This window comes from Lactuca saligna, chromosome 9 (genome assembly GCF_052625555.1).
Source record: "Lactuca saligna cultivar CGN05327 chromosome 9, ASM5262555v1, whole genome shotgun sequence".
Lineage (NCBI taxonomy): Eukaryota > Viridiplantae > Streptophyta > Magnoliopsida > Asterales > Asteraceae > Lactuca > Lactuca saligna.
Genome location: NC_136425.1, coordinates 182,529,323 through 182,546,257, shown reverse-complemented (window position 1 = coordinate 182,546,257; position 16,935 = coordinate 182,529,323). Strand labels below are relative to the sequence as shown.

General features: G+C 38.9%; 1 protein-coding gene and 1 pseudogene across 1 annotated transcript; one reads left to right on the top strand and one right to left on the bottom strand.

The window, feature by feature from the left end:
* The first annotated feature begins 3,916 nt into the window (after positions 1–3,916).
* LOC145017009 (L-type lectin-domain containing receptor kinase IX.1 pseudogene) lies at positions 3,917–6,023 on the top strand (annotated as a pseudogene).
* Positions 6,024–6,197: 174 nt separating this feature from the next.
* AGD2 (Pyridoxal phosphate (PLP)-dependent transferases superfamily protein) lies at positions 6,198–9,564 on the bottom strand. Its single transcript, XM_078972490.1, has 10 exons — positions 9,407–9,564; positions 9,187–9,263; positions 8,870–8,937; positions 8,626–8,742; positions 8,342–8,404; positions 8,083–8,187; positions 7,898–7,948; positions 7,243–7,563; positions 6,723–6,929; positions 6,198–6,627 (listed from the first exon to the last, which is right to left on the bottom strand). The coding sequence occupies exons 1-10, from the start codon at positions 9,493–9,495 to the stop codon at positions 6,334–6,336; spliced, it is 1,392 nt and encodes a 463-aa protein (XP_078828616.1). The 5' UTR covers positions 9,496–9,564; the 3' UTR covers positions 6,198–6,333.
* Between the last annotated feature and the right edge of the window lie 7,371 nt (positions 9,565–16,935).

Below are 16,935 nucleotides of genomic sequence, written 5' to 3'. Positions count from 1 at the left end.
ATAAACCTCCATGGCATATATATCATAAGTAAATCCAAAGAGTATCATGTGGGCATTTACATAAGGTGTGCCCTATTTAACAAAAGTCGTGCTGTTAAAAAAAATTATATATAATGTTTCAAATTTCAAACTAAAATTTTCATTATTAGAATATAGTATAATGTCAAACTCCATTCCCACAAATAATATAAAAATAGATTTGTTCAACATTATAAAACATAGTTTCAAAAACAGAGTATTAATATATAATCAATGGACGTCTACATCATAAAAACCCAACGATCTGAGTGTACATCAGGCCGTGCCTTGCCTTGATCGCTAGAACAACATGAAAAAATATTTGTAAATTACGGATAAACATAAAACTTAGTGAGTTCCCTAAGATATCACATACAACAATACATATACAATGCATACAAACAAATGGTTTGTAACCTATCGCCCTTCCGCCATTAACAGTTGACTCGCAGCCTAATGTCGTTCCGTCATCAACCCTCAAACATTACTCAATAGCTGACTCATAGCCTCGTTCCGTCAATGACTGTGAGTATTTAGACTCATAGCCTAACGTCGTTCCATCATCAACCTCTCAAACATGATACAAAAAAGCAACATACAATCAAGCAAACAACAAACATACAAAAGATAAATCTAGTCTACTTGTATAAGCATACATAGCAGTATCTAAATCCTATCTTACAAGTAATATCTATTTTCATACGAAATATAGTGAGAAAGTTCACTCGAGTCTAACAAAAGAATCACAACCATAGCCTCCGCAACGAACAACTAACACAAACCACCTAATCATCCAACTGAGGTCAAACCTTATTCAAATCCTCTAACCCACCAAAGTTTGACCTGGTCAAAAAGTCAACGGTCAATAGGTAGGCTCATCGTGACCGTTAGTCGAGATTTGGTTCATGAGACGTGTCGTAATCAATTAGAGGCATGTCACATCCTACTGGCTTAATAACCTTTTTGATAAGCACTTTACCCATCCAGCCAGAGGCTCAAACTTTCCATAAATCATTCAATGACCTTAATGGATAAAATTTCCAACTTTATCCATGTAAAGGCCTCTAACAAGCTCAACCCTAACCCTAGATCTAAAACATGACCAAAAATGGCTAGATCCATTAGCATTGTTCAAAGAGAGTTCAAGCTTACTCTCTGTTCATCCTATTAAGTCCAGAAACATTCAAACAACAACTCAAAAGCCTGGAGTTTTCCCACTACATAAAAGATCCATGGATGAAACATAACAAGATAGGAATTTTAATTCTCACCAAAGTCTAGAAGGTGATTAGAAGGTAGAAATTTGTGTGGATATTGCTTCCCTTGGCACCAAAATGGCCTATTTCTTCTTCAAGCTGCACAACAATGCACAAAAACACCAAAAAAATGAGGCTAGGAGGCTAAGGTTTTAGATTATGGTTTCTGGAGGATGAGGGATGCTATATAGGTAAATCGTAGAAGTTAGAGCTCTTAAATAGAAACCAAATCCCAAAAACTAGGGCTTAGACCGCCAGTTACAACGTGCCATGCCTAACGCTTACCAGACATGGTGTGACCTCAAATACATGTGTCGCGCTGCGCCCTAGCCAAAACCAAAGGCTAAAAGTTTGTATTGAATGCTTCCTAAAAACATAAACAAAGGACTACCATTCCTATTCCACTAGATTTTGTTTACTTCCACTTCTATCCTTTAGTACCACTTGTTTCCTCATGATTATTTTAGTGATATTTATGAGATTTTCCTTATCCTTTTCATAATTTGAGACTCAATAACATTTGTAACTTCTATTAGTGGTTCAAGTTTTCAACTTTGACATCTGGATCCATTTGATGTAACACTCGCAGATTCGAGCTAGCTAATTAAATAAAATATGCTATAAAAATGATATTTTTATAGAAGATTATTTAGGATAAATAATCTTAACCAAAGTTAGAGTATGTGAGATAAGGATTCCGTACATATAAAAACAATGAAATCCAACTTCGTATAAAGAAGTTATACTTTCTCGAAGTTTCACGATTAAACCGACACGACTCTAAGTGATTTTTTGATAAATTACTTGTTAGACTTAATCTAAATGAAAGTAGTAGTAGTCGTTAAACTGAGAACGTGCATATAAAGATTGTTTTGACTTTATAGTCCTATTCGAATGATTTTTTTGACTTCGTAATCAAGAATTCTAGGTAAGTTATGTTTTTTTTTCTTCTTAACTCTGTTATATATTAAAAATGTTTTTTTTTTTTTGGTTTTTATTTACTGTTTTTGACTTAATTACATTGAATGCATATGAGTGGTTGATTTTTTTTATCAAAAACACATAATATGAATGTTTGACTCTTTTATTTTATAGTTTTTTATTTAATTGTATTGAACTCGTATGAATATTTGACTTTATTTTAATATTAATATCAATTATCAATATATGAAATTATTAATGTCAATTTTTTTAATGTTTTATATTTTTATTGAATGTTTTTTTTATTTTGAATGTGTCTATGTGTTATCTCACTTTAAGTATTAAAGGTACACATTTTATTCTATTACTATAAGTTAGGTTACAAACATTGGCGTCGATGACTTTTTGGTATTCTATTTTCATTTTTTATGTCAATATTTTTTCGTCATTTATATTATTTTGAACATTATGGTTAACCAATATTAACCATTAACCAAAACCGTTAACGGAAAAAAACCATTAACCATAACCAATATTAACCATACCCAATGCTACCAAAATGGATTAACCAACCATAATGATTATGGTTCCCAATAACCGAACCAAATTGCCCATACACACCCCTACGATTCAGAGTTTAAAGATTATCATACCAAAAATACTACTATTGATCCACGATTTACCTCCATATGATGCAATGGATCAGGTTTAATGTGTATCTTATAGATGACACAGCTTACTATTTTTCTAAATAAATTTCAGCAAACAATGTAACACAACGATGTAAGGCGTGCTATGAAAATCGTCAACCTAATTTAGTTTGTAAAGACACAATTTCACCAGTGGCAAACAAGCACCATTCAAGAGGCTTATGTAAATATTCGTTATGCTAATAAACTATTCAAAATGAAGTTTTAACTTTTTAGCGTCCATAATATTGGTGCATACCATGAAAATAATGAAATCGATATGAAATGAACCTTTAGATTTCACTTTTACAAACGAACAAATAACTTTTACCATGTAACTTAGTTGATTTTGAAATAATATTATTTAGCGTTTGGAAAAAGAAAATAAAAAACATAATTGAAATTTTAATGCATTTATAATTTCTGATGTGAGTGTGACCCTCTTATTTGTCATCAGTTTGATGTACCAGTGGTAATGCATGTAGTACAACATTCACAGCAATCCACTTTTGGAATCTGGTTCGTTTTTATTTTATGTATGGGCCTTCCAATTGTCATCGTATATGATATTTTAATGAAAAAACAGTTTAAAAATAAAAAATGAAACCTACTTGATTTTTTAAATACTGGGTTTTGCTTATTTTCTACCTACATAATGTATAAATTGAATTGACCAATTTTTCAATATTTCAACAAAAAGAGAAAAAAAAAATCATCTGGCATACCATTTTTCCGAAATCTATTTTTTTTAATAGACGCCATACAAGATAAGTAAAAAAATAGCATCACAATAATAATAATAATAATAATATTAATAATTATTATAATCATAATAACAACAATAATGATAATAAATTAATAATAATAATAATAATAAGTCTTGTAGTTGTGCTTCAGCCGGCTTAAACAACACTGTCCTGTTCATGACTCATGAGTTGACTTAGCCAAGTGTGTTAATTGCCAAACCTTACAAATCCAATGATTTATACTTTAAAGTCTAAACCACCACCACCTCGCAACCTTCACCCACCCATGGCTGTTTTCAGCAGCCCTATAGTTATTTTCCTCATTACCACCACCACCACCATCCTCCTCCTCCTCCTTCCACCACCTTACGCCACCGCTTTATCCTTCCAAAAAACCGGTTTCAGTCCAAACGACGACGACATCACGTACGAGAAAGACGCGTATCCTTCAAACAACGCGATCCAACTCACCACAAACCAACGCGATATTCATGCGTTGGCTAGCATCGGTCGAGCCGTGTACTCCGAGCCATTACACCTCTGGGACCACGGCTCACGAAACCTAACCGACTTCTCGACACGGTTCACTTTCACCATCAACTCTCTCAATAGCTCCAAGTATGGCGACGGGCTCACATTTTTCCTCGCACCAAACGGTTCCATTGTTCCTGAAAATGTCACTAGTGGAAGCCTCGGGCTCACGGGGCCCGACAAAGAGTTGAACTCAACCGGCGCACCGTTTGTTGCGGTTGAGTTCGATGTTTTTCAGAACGCATGGGACCCGAAGAACGAACATGTCGGGATCAATATCGGATCGATGGATTCGGTAACGAATGTGACGTGGCGGAGTAGGGTTAGGGAAGGGAAAACATATGATGCATTGATTAGGTATGATTCTAGTTTGCATAACCTTAGTGTTGCGTTCACCGGTTTCGGTCGAAGTGGTTCCCGTCTAACTCAACGGATTTATTACACTGTTGATCTAAGAGACCACTTACCCGAGTGGGTCGAATTCGGATTCACGGGTGCGACCGAGAATGCTTCTGCTATACATAGTATATTCACATGGGACTTTAGTTCAAGTCTTGGTATCGGAGAGGATACAATGGATCCCGATCCAAACCTAGTTAGTCCAGGTCTTGGGAATCCTATTCCCAAGCCCGAGACCAAGGTTGGCTCCAAACCGGCTGGTGTACTTGCTGGTTTGGTGATTGGGAGTGTTATCCTAATAGGATTGGTTCTCGGATTCTTTGTGTGGAGAAGGAAGAAAAGATACGGAGCTGAAGACGATGTTTTTGTGTTAGATACCGAATTTGAAAAGGGTATCGGAGCAAAAAAGTTTTCGTACAAGGAGCTGGCCCGAGCCACTAACAATTTCTCAGAGCAAGAAAAGCTCGGGGAGGGTGGTTTCGGCGGGGTTTATCGAGGGTTTATCAAAGAAATGGATTCATACATCGCAGTCAAGAAAGTATCAAGCGGTTCGAGCCAAGGGGTAAAGGAGTACGCATCGGAGGTCCGGACCATTAGTCGTCTGCGCCATCGTAACCTAGTCCAACTCATCGGATGGTGTCACGAACACAAAGATCTCGTACTTGTATATGAGTTCATGCTAAACGGTAGCCTAGACTCTCATCTATTTCACGGGAAAAGCTTATTATCATGGCCCGTGAGGTACACAATTGCACAAGGGTTAGCCTCCGCAGTACTTTATCTGCACGCGGGATGGGAGCAGTGTGTGGTGCATCGAGACATCAAATCAAGTAACGTAATGTTGGATTCGAGTTTCAATGCAAAGCTCGGTGACTTCGGGCTAGCCCGGTTTGTCGATCATGAGAAAGGATCGCAGACGACGGTTATAGCCGGGACCATGGGCTACATGGCTCCGGAGTGTGTAATGACCGGTCAAGCTAGTCGGGAGACAGATGTTTACAGTTTTGGAGTTGTGGCACTAGAAATAGCATGTGGAAGGAAACCAATGGAGATGAAGGTTGCTAAAGGTGAGACGAGAATGGTGGAATGGGTTTGGGAACTTTTCGGGCAAGGGAAGGTTCTAGAAGCGGCTGACCGACGACTTAATAAAGATTACAATGAGCAGGAAATGGAATGTTTGATGATTGTTGGGCTTTGGTGTGCACATCCCGATAGTAGTTTTCGACCTTCAATGAGGCAAGTGGTTCAAGTTCTTAACTTTCAATCCCCGCTGCCCGAACTGCCCTCAAAGATGCCCGTGCCAACTTACTTTACCCCATTTTCAAAACCGAATCTTACACAAAGTAGCCACACACAGAGCTCAGTCTCAAACTATAGCTACGGCTATAACACAGACTCCTCAAAGTAACCGCTATTTATTTATGGATTTTTATTGTGCATAACAGGAGGTTTATTTTTTATTGTTCGAGTGTTGTTTTCTTTAGAAAAAGGGCTAAAAATGTAAGAAATAGCAGTATACTTATCTTTATTTGTTTATTACAGAATCCTACTTTGGTTTCTTCCGAGAACAAAATTGTACTTTCATTTTTCTTTTCTTATTAAGGTTTAGTTTCTGTTATGAAAATGTACAATCCAAATATCCATAAAACCACAACAATCTTTCCATATCAAAATTCAAAAGTTAATCTAATACAATAGAAAATGAGAAATCATGATTCATGAAAGCAAATTATCGAAAGGTTAAGAAGTACAAAACCTGGTTTTATTTTTGTTTTACTTGTAAAGCTCTTTGAACCTCCTACAAGCTTCCAACACGTTGTTCCTGTGTCCAAAAGCACTAACCCTAACAAACCCTTCACCAGCAGGCCCAAACCCACTGCCAGGTGTCGTCACCACATGAGTCTTCTCAAGAATCTCACTAAAAACATCCCATGAGCTTTGACCCGGGAAGTGGACCCACACATACGGGGCATCTTTTCCTCCATATACCTTAAACCCTAGTGAAGTAAATGTATCCACTATAATTTGTGTGTTTTCTTTGTAGAATCCCACCACTTCACGCATAGCCTACAAGAATTTATAAAACTCAATTCATTTTCCATTTTCCATATATTGATTTGTCTTTTATTATGCTAATTAATATTTTCATGAAATAAACTAACCTCAAGACCTTGAGGAGAAAGACATGCAAGTCCACCCGATTGAGCAATGTTTGAAGCTCCATTGAACCCAGTGCAAACAATTCGGTTGAAGTCTTTTGCAACAGGAAATCCATCTGAATATTTCAGCTCTTTTGGGACTACAGTCCACCCTAAACGAACTCCTGTAAATCCAGCATATTTTGAAAAAGAAGCTGTTTCAATTGCAACCTGCAATATGAACATGTTAAAAGTTTGACTAAATTACACTTTTGGTCCCTAAAGATAGCTGACTTTTTCAATTTTGGTCCCAACATGTTTTCTATTGCAATTTTGGTCCTTATTTCAGGTTCTTGAAATGTTTTTGGTCAAAATTACCATTTTCATCCCTGGGTATGGCTGAATTTTGCGACTTTGATCCCAAAAATATAGTCAAAATCTCAAACAATGATCAAGATTACATTTTGGGGACCAAAATTGAAAGAATCAGTTATACTTAGGGACGAAAAATGTAAATTAATCTAAAAGTTTTGATTTTGATTACCTCTTTGGCTCCAGGGATTTCAAAGATGGATTTAGGGGTGTCGCCTGATACATACATGGCATATGCTGAGTCATAAACAATGATGGATCCATTGTCTTTAGCAAACTTTACTAACTGAATAAGTTGTTCTCTTGATGCAGCTGAGCCAGTTGGGTTGTTGGGTGAACAGAAAAATATAATGTCTGTTCGTGAAACTTTGGATAAATCAGGAAAGAAATCGTTTTCTGGTGTGCATTTCATGTACTCAATATTTGCAAATTTCTCAACATCTTTCTGGAATTCTCCTGTTTGACCCATAATCACACTTGAATCTACATAAGCCTGCAAAAGGAAATGAATATCACAAATTAACTCTTCATCTTGAGAGTAAATTACAAAAGATTGTCTTTTATTTTTTGTTTTTACCGTGTTTAGTCCAAAGTTCCAATCTTTTTTCCGTTTTGGTCTTTATTTCAAGGTTTTATATTGATATTGGTCTTTGGAACCTTGATATGAAGACTTGAAATAAGGACCAAAATCGATAAGAAACCTTGAATTAAGGGCCAAAACTGAAAAAAAGATTGGAACTTTGGACTAAACATGATAGAAATTAGAAAGCACAGGGACCATTTTGTTAGTTTGGTTCTTGATGATTGCATAAGATTGAATTGGTTACCGGGTATGATGGATCTTGAACTGCCATTGTCACATTTGACCCAAATAAGACCTGACATGAAAATAAAAGTAGAGGGTCAACTGTAAATAATGATATGATATTATCTTTTGTGTTATTGAACTAATAAAGAAGAAAGGACAAAATGTTTAAAAAAATAGAAGCTATGTTGTAAACCAAGCACAAACCTGAAGGCGAGAAATGTCTGATTTAGCCCCATCAGATACAAATATGTCATCTTCCTCTATGCCAAGGTTAGCATAAAAAGCTGAAGCAAGTCGAGCTCTTAGTTCCTGATCATATAAATGGCATAAATGTTAATTTAACTGTTGTTATATAATCAATTTTCACTGTGTATGACTGGAATTTTTACACCAATTCTTGCTACATATACTTTATTGCTTTAGAATCATAACTATAGTAAAAACTACTATTAATTATTCGTACCTTTTCACCTTGTTCTGCTCCATATCCACTGTAACCCTCAACAGTTGATAATCCAAGAGCTCTCTGCCAACCAGAAAATTAAAATATTTGTGTTTATGGGTGTATATACTTAATTACGAAACTACCCTTTTCTAGTCATGTCTTATAGAAGAGGGACTATACATGGGACAAAAGATATATCATTGAGAAAGGAGGGGAGTTTGATTTTAAGAAAAGGTATTAAGTTTCAAATGAACTTATTCTCAAACCACCAAGAATAGAAATTAGAACCCACATGATCATACCTTAGCCATGGCTGAAGTAATAACATCTGGAATGGGCTCAGTAGTATCACCAATACCAAGGCTTATCACTTGTGCATCAGGGTATTTCAACATGTGAGCAGCTTTCCTTCTACCAATCTGTAATTGAGAACATGAAAAATCTTTGAATCTCATCTCCAAATGCAATGTAACAACCAATTAAGAAAACAAAGTTTAACATCCACATTTGAAACTCTAAGTAACATGTGACAGTGATGTTACAGACCTCTGGAAAGAGGTAACCAGCTTGAAGTTTAGCAATGTTCCCATTTCGGGAGACTTTCGTTTTGTAAGCTGCAGAAGAGCAACAAAGAGAATTAAAAATTTGGATTTCAGATGGTAGTATGGAAATGTTATCAGAAGTATAAATGTATAAATTCCCTCCAAAACATGGGTAAAAGTTCAATATAAAATTGATACACCTCAAATCACTTACTCAGTAAGGAATTTTTCCAATTATGCAGAAGCACCGAATAGATAAAAGTATCTTCAAATTGTGTTGACAATTGAAAACGACAAAATACTAACAAAATTTGTAATTACCAGTCTGTTCTGCCGGGGAAGTAGCTACACATTTACAAACCACTGCCTTTTTGGGAGGTACACTTACAATCTGAGTTCTGCAGTGAAAAAAAAAAAAAAGATAATCAGAACAAAATTGAGTAGTGTCTGTTCTTTCGAATAATTTGTAGGAACGAAACCAGCCAGCTGTTAATCGAGTAGTTCTCAGTTCTGTTACCAAAACAGGGAGATAGATGGATACCTTGGAACATCGAAGCCATTTTGAGCGAAGAAGGAGGATGTCGACGATGAGAGTGAAGCTGCTATGTGAGTATGCTGAAGAACAGACATTGTGATCGGGAAATGATTGGACTGGACTAGCAGGAGTTGTACTAAAAGGCGCAGTCGTTTTTATGGTTGGTGGGAAACCCTAGCTTCTCTAATCTTTGACGGAATTGCACAAATAGTCCTTGGCCTTATTCTTTTACTACATAAGGGTACGGATGTTATTAGGGATGTCAAAAAGTCTCGTGGGACACTGATCCCGTGAGGGCTCCGTCCTGTATGGGGGGATTTGTTGAAAAAAATTGGGGACATGGGCGAGGGCGGGGGCAAGGTTAACCTCCGTTTTAATTTCGGGGGCGGGGGCGGGGGTTAGTAGTCCCATCCTGAAACCCCCGTGGGGACCCGTTAATAAATTATATAAATTGACATATATTAATTATATAAATATAATAAACAATAAAATGAATTTTACATACAAAAATTCAACAAAAAACGTGTTTTTAAGTTGTTTGTAACATGTAAAATTATGTTATAAATATCTATTTGTTACCCAAAAAATAGTTTCTTTTAGCCCAAACAAAAACTTATATTTGCCCAAAATCATTCAGGGTAGGGGAATAGGGGCGGGGGTCAGAAGGGGAATTCGGGGGCGGGGTGGAAAGGATGGAGATTTCGCGGGGCGGGGGAACGGGAAATTTTTGGGGGCGAGGGCGGGGGATGCAATCCCCGTCCTGTTTGCCCTCGTTGACATCCCTAGATGTTTTTGGGTTCGGAACCGGACCGAACCGACCCGAAAACCGAATAAGGGTAATTGTATGAACCGAAAACCGGACCGATTAACCAATACGAGTTTGGTTCGATTCGGGTATTTTTAACGTTCCAAAAATAATAACATAAAATTTTCCATTTTTAGATTAATATATTGCTAATACATATCATTTTCATAAAACCAATGTAATTTAGATAAATCAGATTAATTCACAGAGTGCGGAATCATGTGGTGTGTGCTCTGCAATCATCAAGAGCTCTTCCATTTGAAAACCGAAGTAACTCAATCATAAATTGAAAACTATAAGCATAAAGCTTAGTGAGTTTGTAACATCCCGACTCCCAGGTATGAATTTTAAGAATTTTTATACATCATTTAAGACCTACTCGACGAGTTGGAGGCCCTAAATCGTCGTGTAGAAACTGATCAGGTCGCGTGGTTGTTGGAACCTACTCAGCGAGTTGGAGGACCCTAACTCGACGAATTGAGGTTGTGCATGAATACTTTGATCTTTAAGGTTTGCATCCTATTTAAAGGACCATAAGTCCTCTCTCCAACCTCCCTCTCCACCCTATCGTCCAGAGAAAACCCTAAACGAGCTAACCTTCCATTTTGAGTATGTACAAGGCTAAAGAGTGTGTGTTTGGTGCATTTCTCGGAAGAACTTGAAGATTTAGGAGCTTGGAACGACAAGGAGCTTATAGATCCGACATCTACTCAGTTGTAGCAACCTTTTGAAGGTAAAAAGTTGTTACCTTGATCATTTTCTTGATAGATCTCTCCATGAAAGAGTTTAGGGTCTTTTTAGCCCACTTTGGATCCATTTTTGGAAGTTGAGCATGATTTGAAGTTGTAACTTCATATTTGGACTCCTCTAGGCCCCCATAGTCATAAAGTCATCGACTTTATCTAGTCTTGGCCTTTCTCCATGCCCTAAACCTCTTCCTAAGACTAGTTTTGGGTGTTTTAGCCTTTTGATGTAACACCCATAAAATCATGCCAAATTTGAACTTTTAAAAACATTTCAAAACCATTAAATCATTACAAACTTGTTTTCAAAATGTATAATATCATAGTTTTCCCAAAAACATAAACAAAACATGAGAAGTTGTACGATCACGCATTTGCCTTGCCACGATCCCCTAATGTACCTGAAACAATAAACTGAAACTGTAAGCCCGAAAGCTTAGTGAGTTCCCCCAAAATATCGATACACTGCACATAATACATATACAAATAACAGCATGTGCTGGTCCACAACTTTACAGACTGGATTACCCCTGGGCCCACAGTGTGAGTATGGATTGCCTTCCAGGCCCACAGCTCACATCTGGATTGCCATAGAGCCCACAGTACGAGTCTCCCTCAGCCCGTATCTGGAATGCTCCCGGGTTTGTTAGTTACCGCACGGAGCAGTATCACCTCAACCCATCCCATATAATATGTCGACATATATAACACAACTAATGCACATACAGATAATCACATAATACTACGGGTAGTCCTACATATCTACCTAATTGGCATAGCAACTAACATGCAACACTAACTCATACTCAACATACTACACTATGCTAGGATATCATATCCAATGGGTCGGCCTTGGTGCCTTAGACCCCCTTAGTATAGTGAGTATAATTCACCTCTCAATTGTCGAATTGAAATGATAAGCTCAATCTCTCGGATCACCGCCACAAACTTCACCACCTATATTCACCATAGAAGCATATTAATAAGTTTCGAGTTTTCCCAAAATGCCCCAGAAGTTAACTAGCCAACCCTTGGTCAAAGTCAAAGTCAACGGTCAAGGTCAACAGTCCATGTTGACCCGACTCATCGAGTTTCCTGCAACTCGCCGAGTTCAAGCGTGTCCAAAAGTCAGGAAAACCCAAGTTGACTCACCGGGTCCATGCAAAAGTCCTTGCACGACAATCTTCATCGGGCTCGTAGAGTTAGCCATGCAACTCGCCGAGTCCCTTCAGTCAATTATCTATTCAGATGCTTTTTAATCCATTTTAAGGTTCCAAACTACAGATCCAACTTCCCAAGGCATGTTTATCACATAAAGCTGAAAAGTTTACGTGCATGCAATGCTCTAAAGTCTTATAATGTCAAAACCAAACTTGTAATGGAGTTTTACACTCAAGGAGAGGTTTATACTTTCTAAAGCTGAAAGCATTATGGACTTATAGACCAAGGAGACTTCAGGTGTGGAGTTACAACTTCAAATCTTAGCTCATGCCCAAGAATATCTTCTTAATATGCTAAAAAATACCTAATCTTTAACCAAATGAGATCTAGAAGGAAATGAGGTCAGGGTAACAAATTGATACCTTCCAAAAGATGCTAACTGAGGTAGATATCAGATCCCCACATGTTCCTTGCTTCTAGCCACTTGCTCTCCAAGCTCTTCTCACTAAAGATCCACCTTCCAAAGCTTAAAACACACAAGGATGGAGCACACACACGGATTAGGGTTTGATTGTGACATCCCTATTTTCACGGCCAGAAAAGACCGATTTTTTTATGCTTTGTTTCATAAATCAGAGTAATCTTTTAAAGAAAACAGTTGCGGAATTTGTTCCTAAAACAAAATGTGATAAGAATTTATCAAAGCATTTCTTTAAAGAAATGAATTTTCATTAAATAAAAAAAATCTCAGGATGTCATGTTCCGATACAGACACATAAGCATAAATAGAACTTACATTTATTTACACTAATGATTTACATCTCCTTTAATCTCTTAGTGAAATATGTCTTCGTATTGATACCTTTAATACAAAGAAAACTGAGTGGGTCCGACTTGGGAGCCTAGTGAGCATATAGTGTTTTCAACCCACAATAATATAATTATTATATTCAATCATCAAACAATCAACCCAATTACCCATCCCCATTATCTTCTTTCTTTCTTAAGGTTTTACCCTAAGAATCGACTATCCTTCCTTCATTCGTTCCTAAGGATTGACCTAAGGAATTGACACAAAGTCCATTGCTACCACGGTTTATACAACAAGCACTACGTCACATAGTCACCAGGGTTTATACAATAAGCACTACGTCTCATAGTCACCAGGGTTTACACAATAGGCACTAAGTCACATCGTCACCAAGGTTTATCAAATAGGCACGAACTCGCATCGTCACCAAGGTTTATCAAATAGGCACGAAGTCGCATCGTCACCAAGGTTTATCAAATAGGCACAAAGTCGCATCGTCACCAAGGCTTACTCAATAGGAACGAAGTCGCATCGTCGCCAAGGCTTACTCAATAGGAACGAAGTTACATCATCACCAAGGCCTTACTTAATAGGCACGGAGTAACATTGTCACCAAGGCTTACAGATTAGGCACGAATTCACATCGTCACCAAGGCTTTACTCAATAGGCACGAAGTAGCATCGTCACCAACTATTCCATCTACCCATGTTCTACCCAACATTTTTGTAGATATAAATACAAACACAATTTAAATCATTTAACACCCGTATAAAAACATCAATTCCAAGCCCATCTCAAATAGACAAATAATATATAACACATAGCACGTATTTCATAGCTAATACTTTATATTTATGTGTTAGAAGAAAGTAACTATACACTCACTTGATCAAAAGATGATCGCACAACACTACGGCTTGTAAAAATAGTATTCTTCGGTAGATCTGGAAGATCTTCACAAAAAAACAGCTTCTCGCGGGCAGAGCTTCGGCTCGGGAATTTCACTTCTCGGGATCTTCGGGGCTTCGGGACTTGCTTCGGGTCTCGGAAATGATACTGGGGCTTTAGGATATTTCTTGCACGAAAAACGAGAGAGAAAGGGAAGAATGGAGCACCAAAACTCGACAACCCTCAAAATCTATTTATAGGGTGCTGGAAGAAGGATTACACTGGGCGTAATCTCGGAGTACGTTGGGCATACTCGGTACACTGGGCATAGTTCGGTTACTGTAACACCGTAAGTTTCCAAAACAATTTTTCGCATTTATAAAGACATAATTCATTTGTAAATCATAAAAACATCATTGTTTGAAACTCAATTTATAACATATAAAATCCCAAGATCTCATAGCATAAAAATCCCGTGTGTGTACTGATCAAGCCGACACCTTCCCGCGATCCTTACTAGTACCTGAAAAACATAACACAAACACTGTAAGCACAAAGCTTAGTGAGTTCCCCAAAATACCACATATAACACATATTAGCCACTCGAGGCTATAACTCTGTGGGTCCGTGCACCCAAACTCTGTGAACCCTCAGGTTCTAACTCTGCAAACATGCACAACATAAATCACATAGAAGAATGCAGTGCAACAAACAATATATATATAACACCGTATCACATAACTCTATTTACCTACTCAAGGTAAAGTATAGTGAGAAGACTCACCTTGCGTATCTCGGTAACTCGTAAATCCCTGAAATCACTAGTGCTCGATCTCCCGAGCTATAGTCCTCCTATACACAAATATATCTCTAATTAACACTTTCCCAACTAGGATTTACTAACTCTATCAAGTCAACACTGGTCAACTCTGTTCAATGGTCAACGGTCAACCCAACTCGCCGAGTCTGGCGTGGACTCACCGAGTCCCTACGAGGACCCGATTCCTCTGAACCCCTTCCGACTCATCGAGTCACCCACCCAACGCGGTTACCCAACCCCTGGTTCGAAAACACAGAATGACTCGCTCCAACTCACCGAGTCTGCCAATGGACTCGGCGAGTGCATTCCATGCATAACCCCAAACGACCTTCTGAGGTCAGATCTGTTCCACTGGCTCATAGATCTAGTATTTCCAAGCTTATTTATCACGTAAAGTTTATGTCTTGGCGCTCATATCACACCCATTGACTCATAAATGGTGTTTTAACCTCACACACAATGATCCCAAACCAAAACCTCCATAGAATCATATAAAGCTTGGACAAAGAGGCACTCTGGACCTCCATGGGTCTAAATCCAGAACCTAACTCGCTTAAGGGACCATGGGAGCACTAGATCTAGTCACAAAAGGTCTCAATAAGCCCTAAATCAACATGAACATCACCTCAACAGAAAATGGTTCGAAAATAGTACCTCAAACGTGATGTTCTGGACCTCCGATCTTCAGGAATTTAACCCTTTTGCTTCATCTTGGCTGTAGCTTCCTTTTCCTTGTTAGACAACACCTCCAAGGTCGACAATGGCTCCTTCTCTCACTCCAAACGCTCAAGTTCACTAGGGTTTCGCTCTGGGGGGCTGGTGAGCACAAATGACGGCGATAAGGCCCTTTAAATAGGCTCCAAGCCCTGGAAATTAGGGCTTTACTAAACAACGTGGACTTGCCGAGTCCACGAATGGACTCGCCGAGTCCGGTCATGAAATAGAATGAACATCCGCGTCCCTACTCGATGAGTCTTGGCGCCAACTCGCCGAGTTCCTTCACAAACCCTAAAAAGACAAATGAATAATAACATATCTGGGAATCCGGATGTTACAATTCTCCCCCACTAAAATCAGACTTCACCCTCGAAGTCTCACTCTGAAAACAACTCCGGATACTGCGCACGCATCTCACGCTCGGGTTCCCAAGTAGGCTCCGACCCTTTCGATGCTGCCACTGGACCTGTACCAGGGGCACCTCCTTGTTCCTTAGAACCCTGATCTTCTGATCCAAAATCGCAACTGGTCTCTCCGCGTAGTTCAGGCTCGCATCCACCTGAATGTCCTCTAGCGGCACTACCACCGACTCGTCAGCTATACATTTCCTCAACTAAGATACGTGGAAGGTATTATGAATCTGCTCCAACTCCGCAGGTAGCTCCAAGCAATACGCTACCCTGCCCACCCTCGCGATTACTCTGAACGACCCGATATATCGGGGCCTAGTTTGCCCCTCTTCCTGAATCGAATCACTCATTTCCAAGGAGATACCTTCAGGAGAACATAGTCACCGACCTGGAACTCAAGCTCGGATCATCGTCTATCCGCATAATTATTTTGGCGACTCTGAGAGGTCAACAATCTCTGCCTGACCCGCTGTATTTGATCTGTTGTCTGAAGCACAATCTCTGTACTTCCCATCACACGCTGTCCTACTTCTCCCCAGCAAATGGGGGTCCGACACCTCCTCCCATACAACAGCTCAAAGGGTGGCATACGAATGCTCGAATGATGGTTGTTGTAGGAAAACTCCGCTAAGGTCAAATACGTGTCCCAGCTTCCACCGAAATCTAGCACACATGCTCGAAGCATGTCCTCGAGCGTCTGAATCGTCCACTCACTTTGTCTGTCAGTCTGCGGGTGGTATGCGGTACTAAAATGCAACCTTGTACCCAACTCCTCATGGAATTTCTTCCAAAATCTGGAAGTGAAACGCACATCTCGATCTGAGACAATCGAGATTGGCACCCCATGTCGCGATACCACCTCTCTCACGTACAATTATGCCAGCCTCTCAGCAGAAGAGCTCTCACTGATGGCAAGGAAGGGAGCGCTCTTCGTCAACCTGTCCACAATCACCGAAATTGCATCGACACCCCTAGCATTCCTCAACAACTTGGTGATAAAATCCATGGTGATCTGTTCCCACTTCCACTTGGGAACCTCCAAAGGCTGCAACTTGCCATGCGGATGCTGGTGCTCAGCCTTAACCTTGCGACATGTTAGGCACCTCTCAACGAACCATGCTACATCTCTCTTCATACAGGGCCACCAATACTCCTTTTTAAGATCTAGAAACATCTTAG

Excerpts from the sequence above, each read along its gene's own strand:
- AGD2 (XM_078972490.1), bottom strand. The coding sequence starts at position 9,495 with ATGTCTGTTCTTCAGCATACTCACATAGCAGCTTCACTCTCATCGTCG. Across the intron at positions 9,264-9,406 it reads AATGGCTTCGATGTTCCAAG|AACTCAGATTGTAAGTGTAC; the intron begins GTATCCATCTAT and ends TTTTCACTGCAG. Across the intron at positions 8,938-9,186 it reads TTCCCCGGCAGAACAGACTG|CTTACAAAACGAAAGTCTCC; the intron begins GTAATTACAAAT and ends GCTCTTCTGCAG.